The sequence below is a fragment of the Myodes glareolus genome, chromosome 19, assembly GCF_982192425.1.
Source record: "Myodes glareolus chromosome 19, mMyoGla1.1, whole genome shotgun sequence".
Taxonomy (NCBI): Eukaryota; Metazoa; Chordata; class Mammalia; order Rodentia; family Cricetidae; genus Myodes; species Myodes glareolus.
Window position 1 is genome coordinate 36,915,108 of NC_142044.1, and position 14,812 is coordinate 36,929,919.

General features: G+C 54.9%; 1 protein-coding gene across 2 annotated transcripts; it reads right to left on the minus strand.

The window, feature by feature from the left end:
* Window positions 1-9,765: 9,765 nt before the first annotated feature.
* Arc (activity regulated cytoskeleton associated protein) lies at window positions 9,766-13,254 on the minus strand. 2 transcript variants are annotated; one of them, XM_048457230.3, is made up of 3 exons: window positions 11,263-13,254; window positions 10,883-11,019; window positions 9,766-10,697 (listed from the first exon to the last, which is right to left on the minus strand). In XM_048457230.3, exon 1 carries the CDS (start codon window positions 13,034-13,036, stop codon window positions 11,846-11,848), a length of 1,191 nt encoding a protein of 396 aa, XP_048313187.2. In that variant the 5' UTR covers window positions 13,037-13,254; the 3' UTR covers window positions 9,766-10,697; window positions 10,883-11,019; window positions 11,263-11,845. The 2 variants fall into 2 exon arrangements, with proteins under 2 accessions (XP_048313187.2, XP_048313186.2); XM_048457229.3 differs by having other exon boundaries at window positions 10,883-11,022; window positions 11,263-13,252.
* Between the last annotated feature and the right edge of the window lie 1,558 nt (window positions 13,255-14,812).

A 14,812-nucleotide genomic window follows, 5' to 3' on the forward strand; every position in this document is an offset into this window, starting at 1 on the left:
CAGAGCCACACCACTGCCACCTACAAAGCTGGTGCTGGCTGTCAAGGTCCCTTACACTCACCTGCAGGTGACCACAGACTGCAGAGGGGTAGAGAAGAGGGGACGAGAGCAAACACATTGTGAAATGGGGAACACAAGTCAGGAGAAAGGGAACATCATTTTGCAGATTCACAGGATCCACCCTCATGTCCCCAAGTGAGGTCATGTACACCGCCTGCAGTTCTGCTGGTCCATTGCTGGGAAGCCAAGTATGGTAGAGTAAGGAGGAGAGGGATCAGGAAAACTTCAAGGAAGGTCTAAGGGCGAGCAGTGTGAAGGAAGCAGAGGTTTTTGTGACCAGGACCCATGATGGTGAGAAGGATGGACCAAGAAGAAAGGTGAGGGGTTGTATCCTGGTCAGGGCATTGCGTGTATGGCAAGAGATGGTTTCTAGCCCCCTCCTTCCCCTCCACCCCACGACATGATTCTAATCTCCCAGGCACCTTTATTCAACCCACAGCCCCCAATCTATGTATAAATGCCCACACAGGCACATGCCTGCTGGGTCTGAGACCTATCCATCAGGGATGCTGTGGTTACCTTAGCTTGGTTCCCATAGCAATGCCTAGAGGGTGGGGGAGGGGCAGAGGTGGAAACACAGAGAAGGTAAATAAAGAGCAACAGCTTCAAAACTGAGCAGCTGGGAGCAACCAAGAGATCAGCTCCCTTCGCTAAGGCTGGAGTCCAGTGAGCAACTCTGTCCTCGCTGTTTCCAGCGTATGGCAGGCTCGCACGCTTCTCTTGCAGACCCAGGCTCAGGTCCAGGGCACATGACCAGTCTCTGACATCCTAGCCTGCCCTTGGGCTCACTCTGAATCATGATGCTCTTGCCATTCAGTGTGTGAAGATCAGTCACAGCCAGCACTTGCAAACACCTCCCTATGGCAGTCCCCAGAGCGCTGTTCTTATGCCTGATGCCACCTGTATGTCAGCCCAGCGGCAGCCACAGGAACTGACACCATCATGGCTTTATTGACAGGTAAGGGGACACAGAGAGGCACTGTGGCAACAGTGAGGAGGGGGAAGGGCTGCTTTACTCTACTGAGGCTGAGGCAGAAGTAATACTGGTCTCACAGTTCTATGGGCCATAGCTTATGCATGGGGTGTCACAGCTGCTCCTCAGAATGTGCAGCAGAGAGCCTTGGGCAGGCTCTGTGACTACCACATCTCAGAGCTCTTGACATATCCCTGGTCTTTGAAGCCAGCCACAGCAAGGAGTCCTTGCTGAATAGTTCTGACATTCTTCTGCCATCCTCTCAGCTCTCCCTCTGTCTTCCTCTGGCACTCCCTGACATCTCGTGATGACACTAGACCCACCTTCATCTCAAGCCCAACCATAAAGCTGCTGTCTTCTGATCCATGCTGGATAATCTAACATGAAGGGCCCAGTCTGCTCAGCATAAGGTGAAAGTGGAGAAAGAGCAGGAGTCACGGTGGCAAGGTCATGTATAGCAGGTAACCGTGGCCACAGGTTTGATTATGGATCTGGTCCTCAGTAGGGAGGCAGGTTACCGTCAGAGCCTCGCTGCCTCATGGTTGTGACAATGAGGGCTTGCCTGGGCCACAGCAAGGCCTCCTAAGGAAGGAGACACTCCAGTCCTTGCAGTGGACAGAGGGTTGGAGAGCAGACTGGGGAGAGGTCAGTAAAGCATTTCTGAAAAAAGCTTCTGAGGTCCCTATCCAAGATTTGAGATACCAAAGGAAGAACCATTCCAACTGCCACCCAGAGGGGATCAATCAGCAATAGGTTCCAGAGCGAGGGGGGGTGTCTATGGCCCAACAACCTCACCAGGCAGACTTGAGGGGTGGTCTCATGTCCCAGAGCAGGAACTACAGCCATGGGTGGAACCTGGCCTCAGGGGAATTGCTTCCCTTCTCTGGCTGAGATGCTGACTTCACCCCAGGTCCTCTTCCCGCACATGCCCACTGGCAGCCCGAGAGAAGCCACACAATTCCCAGTCCACACCCCATCTGCTCTTACAGGGAAGCCCTACGCAGCAAGGGGTTCACCTGAGGGGTCTGGAGAGAGTAGATGCCCACGAGAGTGCATCCCAGATTCTGGGTACAGTGGGAGCCACAGACTCCTTACAGTGAGTGTGACTTCAAGACATGCAAAAGTCTGCATGACCACCAGCCTCTTATTTCATCCCAGAATCAGCGTTTGGCTCCCAGAGGCCAAGTCTATTTCCAGGGCTCTGGAGAGAAAATGGAACCACCTTCCAAAGCCTCTAACCTCCCTTGCCAAGAAGTGTCAGGGCCTTTTGAGAGGTTCTGCTGGCCTATGTCAAGTACAGACAATGTGGAGTGGACAGAACCGAGCCTCTGGGAGGAGGGAGAAGATAAAAATGGAAGAGGCTTTTGGCCACTGTCACTGTCCCCGACTCCGGCTCACAAGGGCACCATCCCCTCGTCCCCAGTCGCCCTGAGCATTAAGAGACAACTGCCATCTTGCAGAGGGACTGGACCAGGTGCCAGGGCCAAGCAGACGAGATAATTACGGGGGCTAACAGAGACTAAAAATAGCCTCCTTCACAGCCGTGCTCCTGGCAGGGAAGACGCCAGATTGTCAACAGCCTGAGCCTGGGCTCTGAGTTCTGGAGGGAGGGTCACCTGTACACAGGGCCCAGTCCACTGGGAGTTGTTGGCCAGGGAAGGGGGCCATCTTGGGGCTGGTGCACAGGGGATCTGTCCTCATGGAACAGTAGACAAGTGCCGAGGATAGAGGGGGTACCCACAGCACAGCCCAGAGACCTGGTGAGACAGCATCTGCCCATGGAGAGGTGTAAGGGCATGGCTCCCGAAGGTGTGCAGGAGTCTACATACAGAGATCTCCCCAAATCCCTACCTGGCTCTGCCTCCATGCTGAAGAAGTTTCTGAGTCGTACTAGCAGGGACATACACCTTTGAGGAAGAAGGTCACATCCTCCTCAGGTGACTGCTATCCTTGGGCGATAGTTGCCAGGCAAGATTTTGCCTCTCTTGGTATTCTCTCAGTCCACCAGTGTCCTATCACATTTTGCACAGGGCTAGGCTCCAGTGTGGGCTTGGAGAGAGACACAGAACCAGTTTCATCTGCCACTTGCCCCGCCTTCCCAGGGTTGGGTCTCTGGAAAGGCAATAGGTCAGAGAAAGAACACGCTGTTGGTGAGACACTGGGTGGACAGAGATATTCATCCTAAAGCCACTGGTGAGAGCCAGGCAGGATCGGGGAGTGGGTGAGCCCTCGGGGAATGAGGGCTGGAGAGGCTCTAGCCAGCCTGAGCATGGCAAACACGGTTCTGGCAGGACTTGCCCTTCTTTCCCATTCCCTCTAACTTCCCCCAAACTGTTAGGTTACATTCCCAAAGCTAACCACCAAGGTCTATTGCTTTATTTGGCCGCTTCCTCCTTCTGAAACTGACTACCAAGGTTCATTATCAAAATATTGAAGTCCAACAATCAAAAGACCCCTTTGGCTCACCTAATTAATATGCCTAATTAAGATTAAGCACCTCATCCTAACACAGGGTTTCCCCCTTTATATATGTAATTGACCTATCTACCATGCTTGTCTCCTCTCTATCCAGAGTCACCCCCAAACCCCTGAGATTAATACACCTTCCCCCTTTTCCATATTCCCTTTCTCTTCTCCCTTGCCCTCTGAATCTTGTCTTTGTCTCTTATTTCCCGCTCTTTGTCCCTCTGGGGCAAGTAGATCTTTTTTTGTGCTGAGAACTTGGTCTTGGGATTCCTGAGCTGATGCCATTCCTTACAGGGGTGACATTTACTCAACCTGTGAGAGGGCACAGGGCCTGGGAGGATGGGGAGAGACTAAGAAAAGAAGGTGGGGAGGTGGAAAGAACAGGAGAGAAATAGGGAGTGACAGAGCCAGGAAAAGAAACACAAAGAGAGGGAGAAAGGCAGGAGTAGAGGCAGAGACAAGTGAGACAGAATGAGATAAAGAGAGAGACAGAGGGCGACAGACACAAGACAGCAATGGGAGACAGATAAGGAATCAGAAATGGAGACGGATGCAGGCGACCGAGATGGGAGATAAGAGATGGAGATGCACAGGGAGACAGGAGAGAGAAGAGGAATAGAAGGGGCACTGGAGATGTGTTACAGTGGGAACCAGACTGGTCCCTGATCGTCTGTCCAGGTTTCTCTACTGGCTGGATGTTAAGGTAGGGGAGGCTATTTAGAGACATGGTGGGCAGAATGAGGAAAGACAGACACAAGGAGACTGTGTGGTTCACCTGATGACTCCTGTCTGCCTTGGACCTCAGAGGCTGATTAACTGACATACATACTGAGAGGTCTTTTTCTGCCTAGAGGACAGTGTTGTGTCTGAGTATCCCATAGAGCTCTGCCTCTGGTGCGATTCAGCACTGTCGACTGAGTTTTCTGTCCTGCCCAATTCCCTCAGTCATTAAGTCCCAAAGAAATCACACAGAGGTCTGTCTATTAACTATAAACTGATTAACTATAAACATTAACTATAAACTGATTGGTCCATTAGCTCACGCTTATTAACTCTTATAACTTATATTAGCCCATTATTTTTATCTATGTTAGCCACATGGCTTGGTACCTTACTCAGCGAGGCAGTCACCTCTTGTTTGCTCTGTGGCCAGGTCAGGACTGCAGACAAAGCTTTCCTCTTTCCAGAATTCTCCTGTTCTCATTTCCTGCCTCTACTTCCTGTCTGGTTGTCCCACCTATACTACCTGCATGGCTACTGACCAATCAGCGCTTTATTTAAACTATAATTGACAGAATAAAGACCCTTGTCCCACAGCACAGCACAGACAGGAGTGTGGGCATGGAGGAGTGCCTGAGAAGTGCCTGGGGAGAGGTCAGGGTGACTGCCAGGTCCTTTATAACCCAAGGTGAGGGGTTCCATCGTCTGGGATTGCTGAGCTCGAGAACTGCGTTTCAGATAAGATCCTGTATCACCTGCACAGGTACAATTCTTTGGGGGGCATAAAGAGTTGATTAGTTTGTATTTCCTAACATGCGAGCAGATGGGGGCTGTTTACTGTTCAGCAAGATGTGATACCGCAAGCCCTTAAAATGGAGGAACTCAAGTCTAAACCTTGCTTCATGAAGACAGTATTCTGAGCAAGGAACAGTCTGAAGCCACTGTTCTTAACCGAATGAGTAACCCAAGCCGGTGGCAGAGACAGAAATACTAGATCTGTGACTATGGATCATCAGGCAGAGTGGGGAGGCCTAGGAACCAGCTATGGAGCTCTCTCAAGAGTTAGCGTTTGGAGAAAGCAAGCCCCACTCTGCAGACTGGGTGCCCATGATGGTGTAGTCCAGCCAGCTTCTAGAATAGCCATGATACATCTGTAAAACCCAGGCCAGGCTCTCCCTATTAAGGTGTCATTAGGGTGAGCATTAGGATTTTCTGTGGTGATCTAGGCAGGGGACATTCTGGAGCAGGCCCAGAAGGTTTGAACTTTATGGGACAAGAACTTTGAGGGAGGAGCTGAGGAAGGACAGACAGGAGGATTCTCTGCGGTTTACCTGTTGACTCTTTACCTCTCTTCGGCCTCAATTTCTCCACACACATAAGGAGTGGATATTTCAGCTCTGGAGTCACTCCAGACAGAAATGGGGCTTCTGTACAGAGGACTGTGTCCTGTGCCTGCTTTTCTTGTATGGGAGCCCCCATACCCAAGTGGGTGTTGGCCTCCTTCCCGGAGGAAACAGGCTAATGTATGCCACCCAGTGCCTTCAAAACTAGGGCACAAGCTGGGAGCGCTGGCAGGCGTGGGAGAACCCCTCCAGAGGAGGCAGAGGAAAACCGGAAGAGAGGAGGCACCTGAAATCCTCTTCTCCTCCTGTGGGAATGAGAGGTCAGTATATGATCTGTCAGAGGTAGAAGGACGGTGGCTAGAAGCAGGGGTCATGAGTGGCCCGTGGATGGGCTCCATAAGTGGCTGGAGTCAGTCAAGGGTCAGTGGGAGCAGGAGGCAGGTTATCTTCGGTCCATCTGAACAGTTCTCTGACCCTCAGCAGAACCATCGCAAACTTAGCCCTGCCTCTCGTCTGGCCTCCACACAGCAAGGAAGTCAAGTTTAGAAGAACACAACACAGGAGAGATGCTGAGCTTGGCAGAGGGGACCAGATCATGAGGTTTCCGTAGCAGGGACCCAACAAGCTTGTCATTCCGATGTGTCTTAGACTTGACATCACAAGCAGGACTGCAGCTGGCTACACTGCTGTTTGAGTAAGACCTGTCCCCGGCCACATGTGGACAAAATGTCTGTGACACCTCCCAAGACACTGTCTGCCGTACCCCTAATGGTGGCAGGCAGAAGCAATTGGTTTTTAACAGGTCCTCCCAGGCAGGCCCTAAAAGCCTGGGGCCTGTGGTCCTGCTCTGGGTTCCAGTCACAGGACAGGACAGGAACACAGTACAGCGGGCAGAGAGCCCCTTCTATTCTTTGACTCTGCTATTCTCATCCTGTGTCAGGGGATCCAGCTTTAGCCCCCATGGAAGGGGAAAAAAAGAAAGTCATTTGGACAGACAACCCCAGGTGTGGCTAGTTCTGGCCATCTGTTTTCTCAGCAAATCTTTTCCATTCACCTTCCAATTCCAGGCAAATGGAACTTGCCCATCCCGGGAAACAAGTATGCCTGTCAAAACTCAGAGGAAGAAAGTGTGTGTGTGTGTGTGTGTGTGTGTGTGTGTGTGTGTGTGTGTGTGTGTCTGTCTGTCTGTCTGTCTGTCTGTCTGTCTGTGTGTCTATGTGTCTGTGTGTCTGTGTGGCGGGGTGACAAAGGACCCTACTGTCTGTTGGCTCTGTGCCCAGGTAACTAGTGATGGAGCCTCTTCCTCCATGGTGACCAGTGGGTTTCCCGAAGCCTGTGGGTGTCTGGTCACAGTAGCACAGCTGCTAATCCTCCTCCACTGGCTGGTGGTGGTCTGTCATGAGCAGCCAGGGCTGGTCTCCGAGTATCCCTTGGCTCAGTGTGAAGGGCACTCAGTCAGTTCAAGGTGGGGTTGTCGATGCCCTTCTCCTTCTGTTCCCTGTCCCTGCCATCCAGGCACCATCAATGCCCTGGGTTCCCTGAACGTTGTGGAATGAACCACACTGATGAGTCCTTCCCATTGGCACCTCACTGCACTTTCTGCCCTGGGCTCAGAGAGTAGGAACGCACGCTGTGCCCTGGCAGGGTAGGCTGAGAGGCCCCAGCGGAGGAGGGACTAGAGACAGAAGGAAAGGATGCTCCAGACAAATCCCTCAGCCTGGAGGCCGAGCCCTCCCCACTTTTACCTCTCCCTCTCCCATTCTCGGGCTACTTGGCCCTCCCTTCTTCCCTCTCCTCCCCACCTCATCTCCAGGGCACCCACTCACATACCTAGGGCCACCCATCTTGAACTAATTCCCCAGATCACCCATACCCACTGAGAGATACCCCAAGACTTGGTGTGCCCTTGAAAAAGTCATGGGGACTGAGCCAAGCCACTGGAACTGATCCTCAAATGTGGTCTGTACCTCAAGGACAGGATGAAGGGCCTCTGGACTCTAGATTCCTTTCTCCGTTGGAGAGAAACACAGCAGGGCAAGGAGCCAGGACGAGGTTGTAAGGGGTCTGCTGTATCTTGCCCCTCTTGGAATGTCCTTCTGACTCCTTACCTGGGATTCAGCCGAGTCCTGGGAGGCTGGGCTCATTCTACCCATGCCTGAAGGAGGTCTCTTTAACCCTCCATGTCCATGTGAAAAGGTGTCCATTTCTCCCACACTCCTCATTGTCTACAGAAGGCAGAGACCCCGTACCTGTACCTCTGCTCTGCTGTGAGTTCATCTTGTCACAGCCCTGCCCAGCTCACTAAAGCCAGCTTCTGGCTTCTCTCAATATCAGAGAAAGGCCATGACCTTGGGATATGTTCAGAGTCCAGCCAAACTGGTTGTTCAGGATGGGCCCAAAGGATGTCCTGGAGTCCCATGGCAGATCCAGCTCAGCTCCAAACCTGAGGCAAGCACAGCTCTCTCTGCCTCAGTTTCCTTGCTCTACTGTGAGAAGACTAAGCCCTCCATGATACCCAGTGGGTTGGTATAGCCAGGGCTGGTGAAGCACCACAGTGAGGAGACAACAGGAAGGGAGAATGGGCACAGGTCCCTCCACCCCTTGCCACATCCCATGTGGGGCCTTTTGCCTGTTTCCTTGGGTACAGAAACATAGAACCATGTTGTTTTTGGAAAGTCTGTCAATCACAGTGGCAACTTATTAAAAGGAAAACTGTGTCTGGTCCCAGGTTCTCGAGAGCAGCAGTGTGGGAGCAAGAGAAAGCGGCCTTTCTCTGTGGTGGCACCCGCCTCTGCCTCTGCCACTTTCCCTGCCTCTTGTCAGCTCTTTCAGTATTTAAAAAAATTAGGGGGAGAGAAGGGCAGAGGCGTCTTTTCATCTTCCCTGGCACTCGTGGCTCCTGCTGGCCCTGCCGAGGGTGACGACACTTCCTGGCAGCAGGTGGCTTCCTCCTTTCCGTCTGTAACCTGCCTCCCAGGCCTCTGCTCTGAGTCTGGCAGGCTCGCTCCTCTCCTGGGCAGGTGCCATGCTCCTTCCAGGCACCAGCAGGTGCAGCTCTTCCCAGGCTGGGCTGAGCTGGGCTGAGCTAGGCTCATGCCATTCCTGGCTAGCCTGGTTGGCCTGCCTGGGACTCCAAGAAGCAGAACTCCCAGTAGAGGGGGCAGTGGACATCTGCAGGTGACCATGGCAGTTGTCATGATCTGTTGGGCCACTGGATCACTCAAACACACCCGAATTCTGCGATGCTCCAAAGGTGTCTCACAGGTATAGTGAAAGTTCAGAATTGGGCTCAAGTTGTGTGTGTGTGTGTGTGTGTGTGTGCGTGGTGTGTGGTGTGGTGTGTGTGTGTGTGTGTGTGTGTGTGTGTGTGTGTGTGTGTGTGTAGGGGGAGTCATCGAAAGCCTGAAGCTAAGGCCTCCAGGTGAGTGCTCTTCCGTGGACACTAGTTTGCATAGCAGCTGCCCATGGACTTAGACTAGGGTGGCATAGCCTAACAATCAGACAGTTCTTGCACCATTCTCTCGTCTCCTGCTGGAATGGGTTTGTACCCCTTACAGTTCACCTCCCCTCCCTCTCAGCAACCTGGCAGTGTCAGCTGAAGTGACACAGAAGCTTCACAGAAGTGAGGCCTTTGTGGACCTCGAACAGGTTATTTCCAAGGTCTTGAGTCCAAGCCTAGACAGAGTTAAAGATGGTTTCCCATTTTGCAGATAAGAAAACTAAAGGTCAGAGAGCTGGAACTTGCCATCCTCGTAGACAGGACACTGGCTACCTGGCCATCCTCGTAGACAGGACACTGGCCCTGGCCATCCTAGTAGACAGGACACTGGCCCTGGCCATCCTTGTAGACAGGACACTGGCCCTGGCCATCCTCGTAGACAGGACACTGGCCCTGGCCATAGATTCCAGGCTGAGTCAGAACGAGCTCGACTCTGCAGAAAAGATCCCTTGCAACACTCTGCTGGTCAGGGGCCAGGAATGAACCAGGTCTAGAGGCCATGGGGTTAGCCTCTGGGGGCCCTGAGGGCCTTCCAGGCCAAGGACTCCAGAAATTTCTCTGGGGTCCATAAACATTGTTCCTGGTCCCTGTGCCCCCCTCCTTGCACTTCCCTGAGCAGTCAACCTCAGGGGAGCGGCCTCCTCCTCTGAGGTCCTGCTTCCACCCAGCCCACACCCCAGAGAAACAGCACAGACTAGACTCCAGGAAGTTCCATCGTTTTATTAACAAAATCTTGTGTGCGTGTATATATATATATCTGTATCTCTATATCTATATAAAAATCTGTCTTCGAGGTAAGATGGTATGGACAGATGGCCTGACTGCATTTTCAAGGCTTGATGGGAATAGGGGATAGCCACACTCTCTTGAGATCTTCAGGGTCTCCCTAGTCCCAAGGGCCTCCCTACACCCTGTGCCAGCCAAATGAATGTGGGTCGTAGCTTATGTGCCAAAAACAAAGCTGTGGGAACTGGCAGGGGCAAGGGGCATAGGATCTGTCAGAACGTCAGTGGAACTGGTCCCAGGACACCAGTGGACCAGTCAGATGGAGGAAACTCAACAAAGCCTACTCAGACTGCAGACACAGCAGTGACCAGCTGGCACGAGGCAGTGGTGCTGCAGCAGGGATGCGCTTCAGCTGAGCCACTGCACGGCAGGGCAGGGAATGCCTGGAACAGCCCAGGAGCCAAGGCCTGGGGTCTCCTGGGACTGGGCTGGGCTTGGACCGGCAGGCAGGGCACAGCAGGAAGGGGCGGGTTGGGCTGGGGCCCAAGCCTTAAGGCTCCTGCCAGGTTCTGGCGGGGGTGGGGGGCAGTGGCCACACAGCGAGCTGGGTTCTGTGCAAAGAGGGCGAGGAGCACAGACCCTACTCAAGCTGCAGTGGCTACGGCGGGCAGCTAGTAGCCAGCGGGGTGGGCATCATGGCAGACCCTGGCTTCACGCTGGCCTATCTTCACCTCCAGCTCAGGCTGAGTTGGGGTGCTGCCCTCTGCCAGGCGCCTCCTCTCTGTAATCATGTTTGCTCTGCTCTGGAAGTGTCTTGGGACTTCTGTGCAGAGAGGAGAGGGTCGGTGCCGGTGCTGTGGTGCTGCCCATTCCAGGCATGGCGAGGAAGACTTCTCAGCAGCCTTGAGACCTGAGGGAGACAGAAAGCGGCGAGATGGTTAGAGAACTGTTCACCCTGAGATCTGGGAGGGGCAGTAGGCTACCCTGCCCCCAACAGGTGCCCCGGGGCCTGTCAGGACTTCTCAGAAAACCCAGAGATCTGGAGAGTGGCTGGGATCTGGGGCCTGGGCAGGGCAGGAGGCAAGACTCTCTTACCTGATATCATTCTCCTGGCTCTGAAGGTGCCAGCTGCCGCCTCAGCTGGGTGTGAGGACTCAGCCCCTCTGGGACCCTCCGCCTGCCACAGCTGAGTCATGGAGCTGAGTTCTGCTTTTCTTCGCTGGTATGAATCACTGCTGGGGTGAGAAAGCATAGGGTCCCTGTGAGCTGGCTCAGCAAACTCCCCAGCACTGCCCCCTTCTCAGCCCCCTCCTCGATCCCTGCAGTTCCAATGCCCACTATGTTGGCACCCACCCTGATTCCACTCCATCCCATCCCTGCAGTTAATTTGCTAGAGAAGCTTTGAAGGCTTCCTGGAAAAATGAACTTGGTTCTGCCTCCCACCCCAACTCTAAGATACATGGGGCAGGGCTCACCTAGAGGCCAGGAGGTGCCATGATGTCAGGTCTGCTGCTTCAGCTGCACTGTGGCTTTAGCTCACCCCTAGGAGGGGAGCTATGCTGACCAAGGTTGGTCAGTTGCCCTGGGAGGCAGCTAGGGTACCAGCTGGATCTGCTGTGTCTGTAGGAGCGGGCTGCATCCCCGGAAGTTGAGGTTCTCTCGGCACTGATTCTGCTCTAGCTTCTGCTGTGGGATGCTCTGTGGCTGTGGTGCCTACTGCCCCAAAGGGCCCAGGCACTGGAGCAGAATGAGGAAACCAAAGGTGTTGTGTGATGGTCTGAAAATGTAGAGGGTGAGGCCAGCGGAACTTGGGCCAGGGCCAGGGCCAGGGCAGGTGACGGGTGGGTGGCAGGTGGGAGCCCTGTCAGAGAGGGACTTCTTCATGTTCAGTCCATGTAGCACGGTTGTGTGGCAGTTGTCTGTGAGTCAGGCCAGGGGGTGAGTAGATGCCTGGCTGAACAGGGCACCGCTTTGGGAGTCAGCCCCAGCTCAAGTCCTAGTTGGCAAAGGCCACAGGCTGGTTGTGGCAGGCAGGCTGGGGACCCTGGTCTGATCCATCTATTCAGGCTGGGTCCTGTCACTGGCTACTGACTCGCTGGTAAGGGCAGGTGTGAGGGCCTCGGTCTCATCTTCTGTGGGCAGTGGGGTTCCAGAAGGCTCAGCTGCCTGCTCTAGGCCGTCCTGCACTTCCATGCCCCTCTGGATGAGCTGCTCCAGAGTCTTAGGCAGTGGGTGGCGCAGAAAGCGCTTGAGCTTGGGCTGCAGGGTGCCCACCACATACTGGATGATCTCCTCCTCCTCAGCGTCCACATACAGGGTTTGGTACAGGTCCCGCTTGCGCCAGAGGAACTGGTCCAGTGGCTCACCCTGCTTCTGCGGCAGGTCCAGCTCCCGCTGGATGGCTTCACGGGAGAGCGTGCCCTCACTGTACTGCAGAAACTCCTTCTTGAACTCCACCCAGTTCTTCACCGAGCCCTGCTTGAACTCCCACCACTTCTTGGCTGGCCCGTTCATGTGGTTCTGGATCTGAGACAGCCAATATTCTTCGGAGCCACCCACCTGCCGCAGGTACTCTTCCAGGTGGCTCAGGAACTCCCGTGGGTCCTCGAAGATCTGGGTATCCACACCAGGGCTTGGCTGCCCATCCTCACCTGACCCCCAAGACTGGTATTGCTGGGCCTCCACTGACTCCTGATCAGGCAGCTCTCCGGCAGCAGGTGGTGGAGTGATGGCATAGGGGCTGACAGTGTAATCATAGCCATCAGCTTCCTGGCAGTAGGGCTCTGGACCCCCCACACCGACAGAGACAGTATGGCGAGCCGGCTCGCTGCCCACCGGGTACTTGCCGCCCATGGACTCCAGGCGGTCGGCCCACCTCTCCAGGCGATAGAAGACCTCCCGCCACACGTGCATCTCACGCTTGACCCAGCGCTCCAGGTTGGCGATGGTCTCCTGGCAGCGGCAGAGACAGGCCTTGATGGACTTCTTCCAGCGCTGTGAGTCACCGGTGGGCACATAGCCGTCCAAGTTGTTCTCTAGCTTGCCCACCGACCTGTGCAACCCTTTCAGCTCTCGCTCCACCTGCTTGGACACTTCGGTCAGCAGGTGCCGGTGGGTCCTCCGCACATGCTCCAGCATCTCGGCTCGGCACTTACCGATCTGCAAGATCACATTGGGCTTGGCTGCCGGCCCGCCCCGTTGGGCAGGGTAGGCGTGGAGGCCACCGGTCGTCCTATGGTCCAGCTCCATCTTCTCGCAGGTGCTGCGGCTCCAGACAGACTGCGAACTCCTCTGGGGCGGAAGCGGGAAGGCAGCCGAGGCGGCGGCGGCAGGCGCGGAGTGGCAGTGGCAGGTGCGCGGTGATGCGCGGAACTCGGCAAGAGTGGCAGGCGCGCCGGTGCTGAAGCTGGTGAGGCCCAGAGGCTGCAGTTGCAGGAGGACCGGTCTCCTCAGCACTGCACTGGAGCCGCCGGCGGCGGCTCTTTATGCTGCGCGGGGCCCGTGGGCGGCTTCTCGCCGAGCCCCGGCTCCCATTGGCGGTGCCCAGGCTGCGCGCCAGCGCCCGCCCGCGCCCTCTCCTGCCGCAGGCCCCGCCTCCCCCGCGCCTACTCGCTCCTCTCCCGCGGGTGCCCGCAAGGACCCGCCCCTTCACAGCCGGCTCACCCGGAGTGACTAATCTGCACTGCTGCGCACCTCCCACCGGGGGTTCTGGGACAGGAAGGACCATGGGAGACCAGAGACACCTCTTCTACCTAATCCTGGGCAGCAAGGATGGGGGTGAGGCAAGTTATTACCTGCTGTTTGCCTTCGGGGTCTCATATCTTTTTTCTTAGGGGGCAGCAGGACACTACCTGGATCATTGATATCCCCAACCTGACCCTTGACCAACCTGACTACATTGTATACGACCTCAGAAGAGCCTGCCTCTGAGGACCCCTTCACTCCAGACCCATACATCCTCAGCTGCCTGTGTTAATAGGTACACACACACACACACACACACACACACACACACACACACGCACGCACGCACGCGCGCACGCGCGCACACACACAGTGCTCCTGACCAACCTCATCGTAAGGGTTGTAAGCCTAGGTTCTAGTCTGGTCCAACTCTGTGAGGGACTCCACTCAGGCAAGGCTTTTTCTGTGCCCCTGCATTGGTGCATTTGTGAAGGTCGAGTGACCTGTGTCTGTCTGTCAGTGGCTGAACGGGACTGCAGTGCCCGGAAGCTGATGGATGCATCACCTGAACCCACACAGACATCGGGCTAAGGTATAGGGGTAGTGAGAGATGCAGGCGACATTGCTGAGCCCCGAAGCCCCAGGGCACAGCCAGAGGTGGACTAGAAGCTTCGAGACCAAGACTTCTAAGAGATTAGACTGGAGGAAGGAGGGTGAAGGAGGAGGAAGGGGAGAGAAGGAGCTGGCAGAGGAAAGCAAGCTACCATATAAGGAATGGGGCTCCGGAAGCTGAGATTCCCTCTAGAGGGAGGCCCCTTCCGATTCCCTGGCAACAGCGCTGTGGTGCAGTGGGGGAGGGCATCCTTCTTGACTTACTCCAAGCTAGATATATGGGCCGGGGTCTCCTATCCTCTGATGTTACTTAGGGACATATCACTGCCCACAATAGAAGCCTGAAGGGGCCCACCAACACATGGTGCCTGCAAGAACATCTTTCTCTCTCTGCCAGCTCCCCCGTCTCTCTCACTCATACATACACCCTGAACACTCATAGCCCCTCAACACTTAGCCTACTCACAGTCTTCCATATACACTCATGCCCCCCACTCACAGCCCTCTATGTAGATTTATGCCCCCCACTCACAGCTCTCTATGAACACTAACGCCCCCACTCACAGTCCTTCGTACAGACTCATGACCCCTACACACCGCCTTCCATACATGCGAATGTGCCCCCCACAGCCTTCCATGCACACTAATGTCCCCCCACAGCCTTCCATACACACGAATGTCCCCCCACAGCCTTCCACGCACACTTATGGCCCCTACTTGCAATCCACA

Excerpts from the sequence above, each read along its gene's own strand:
- Arc (XM_048457230.3), bottom strand. The coding sequence starts at position 13,036 with ATGGAGCTGGACCATAGGACGACCGGTGGCCTCCACGCCTACCCTGCC.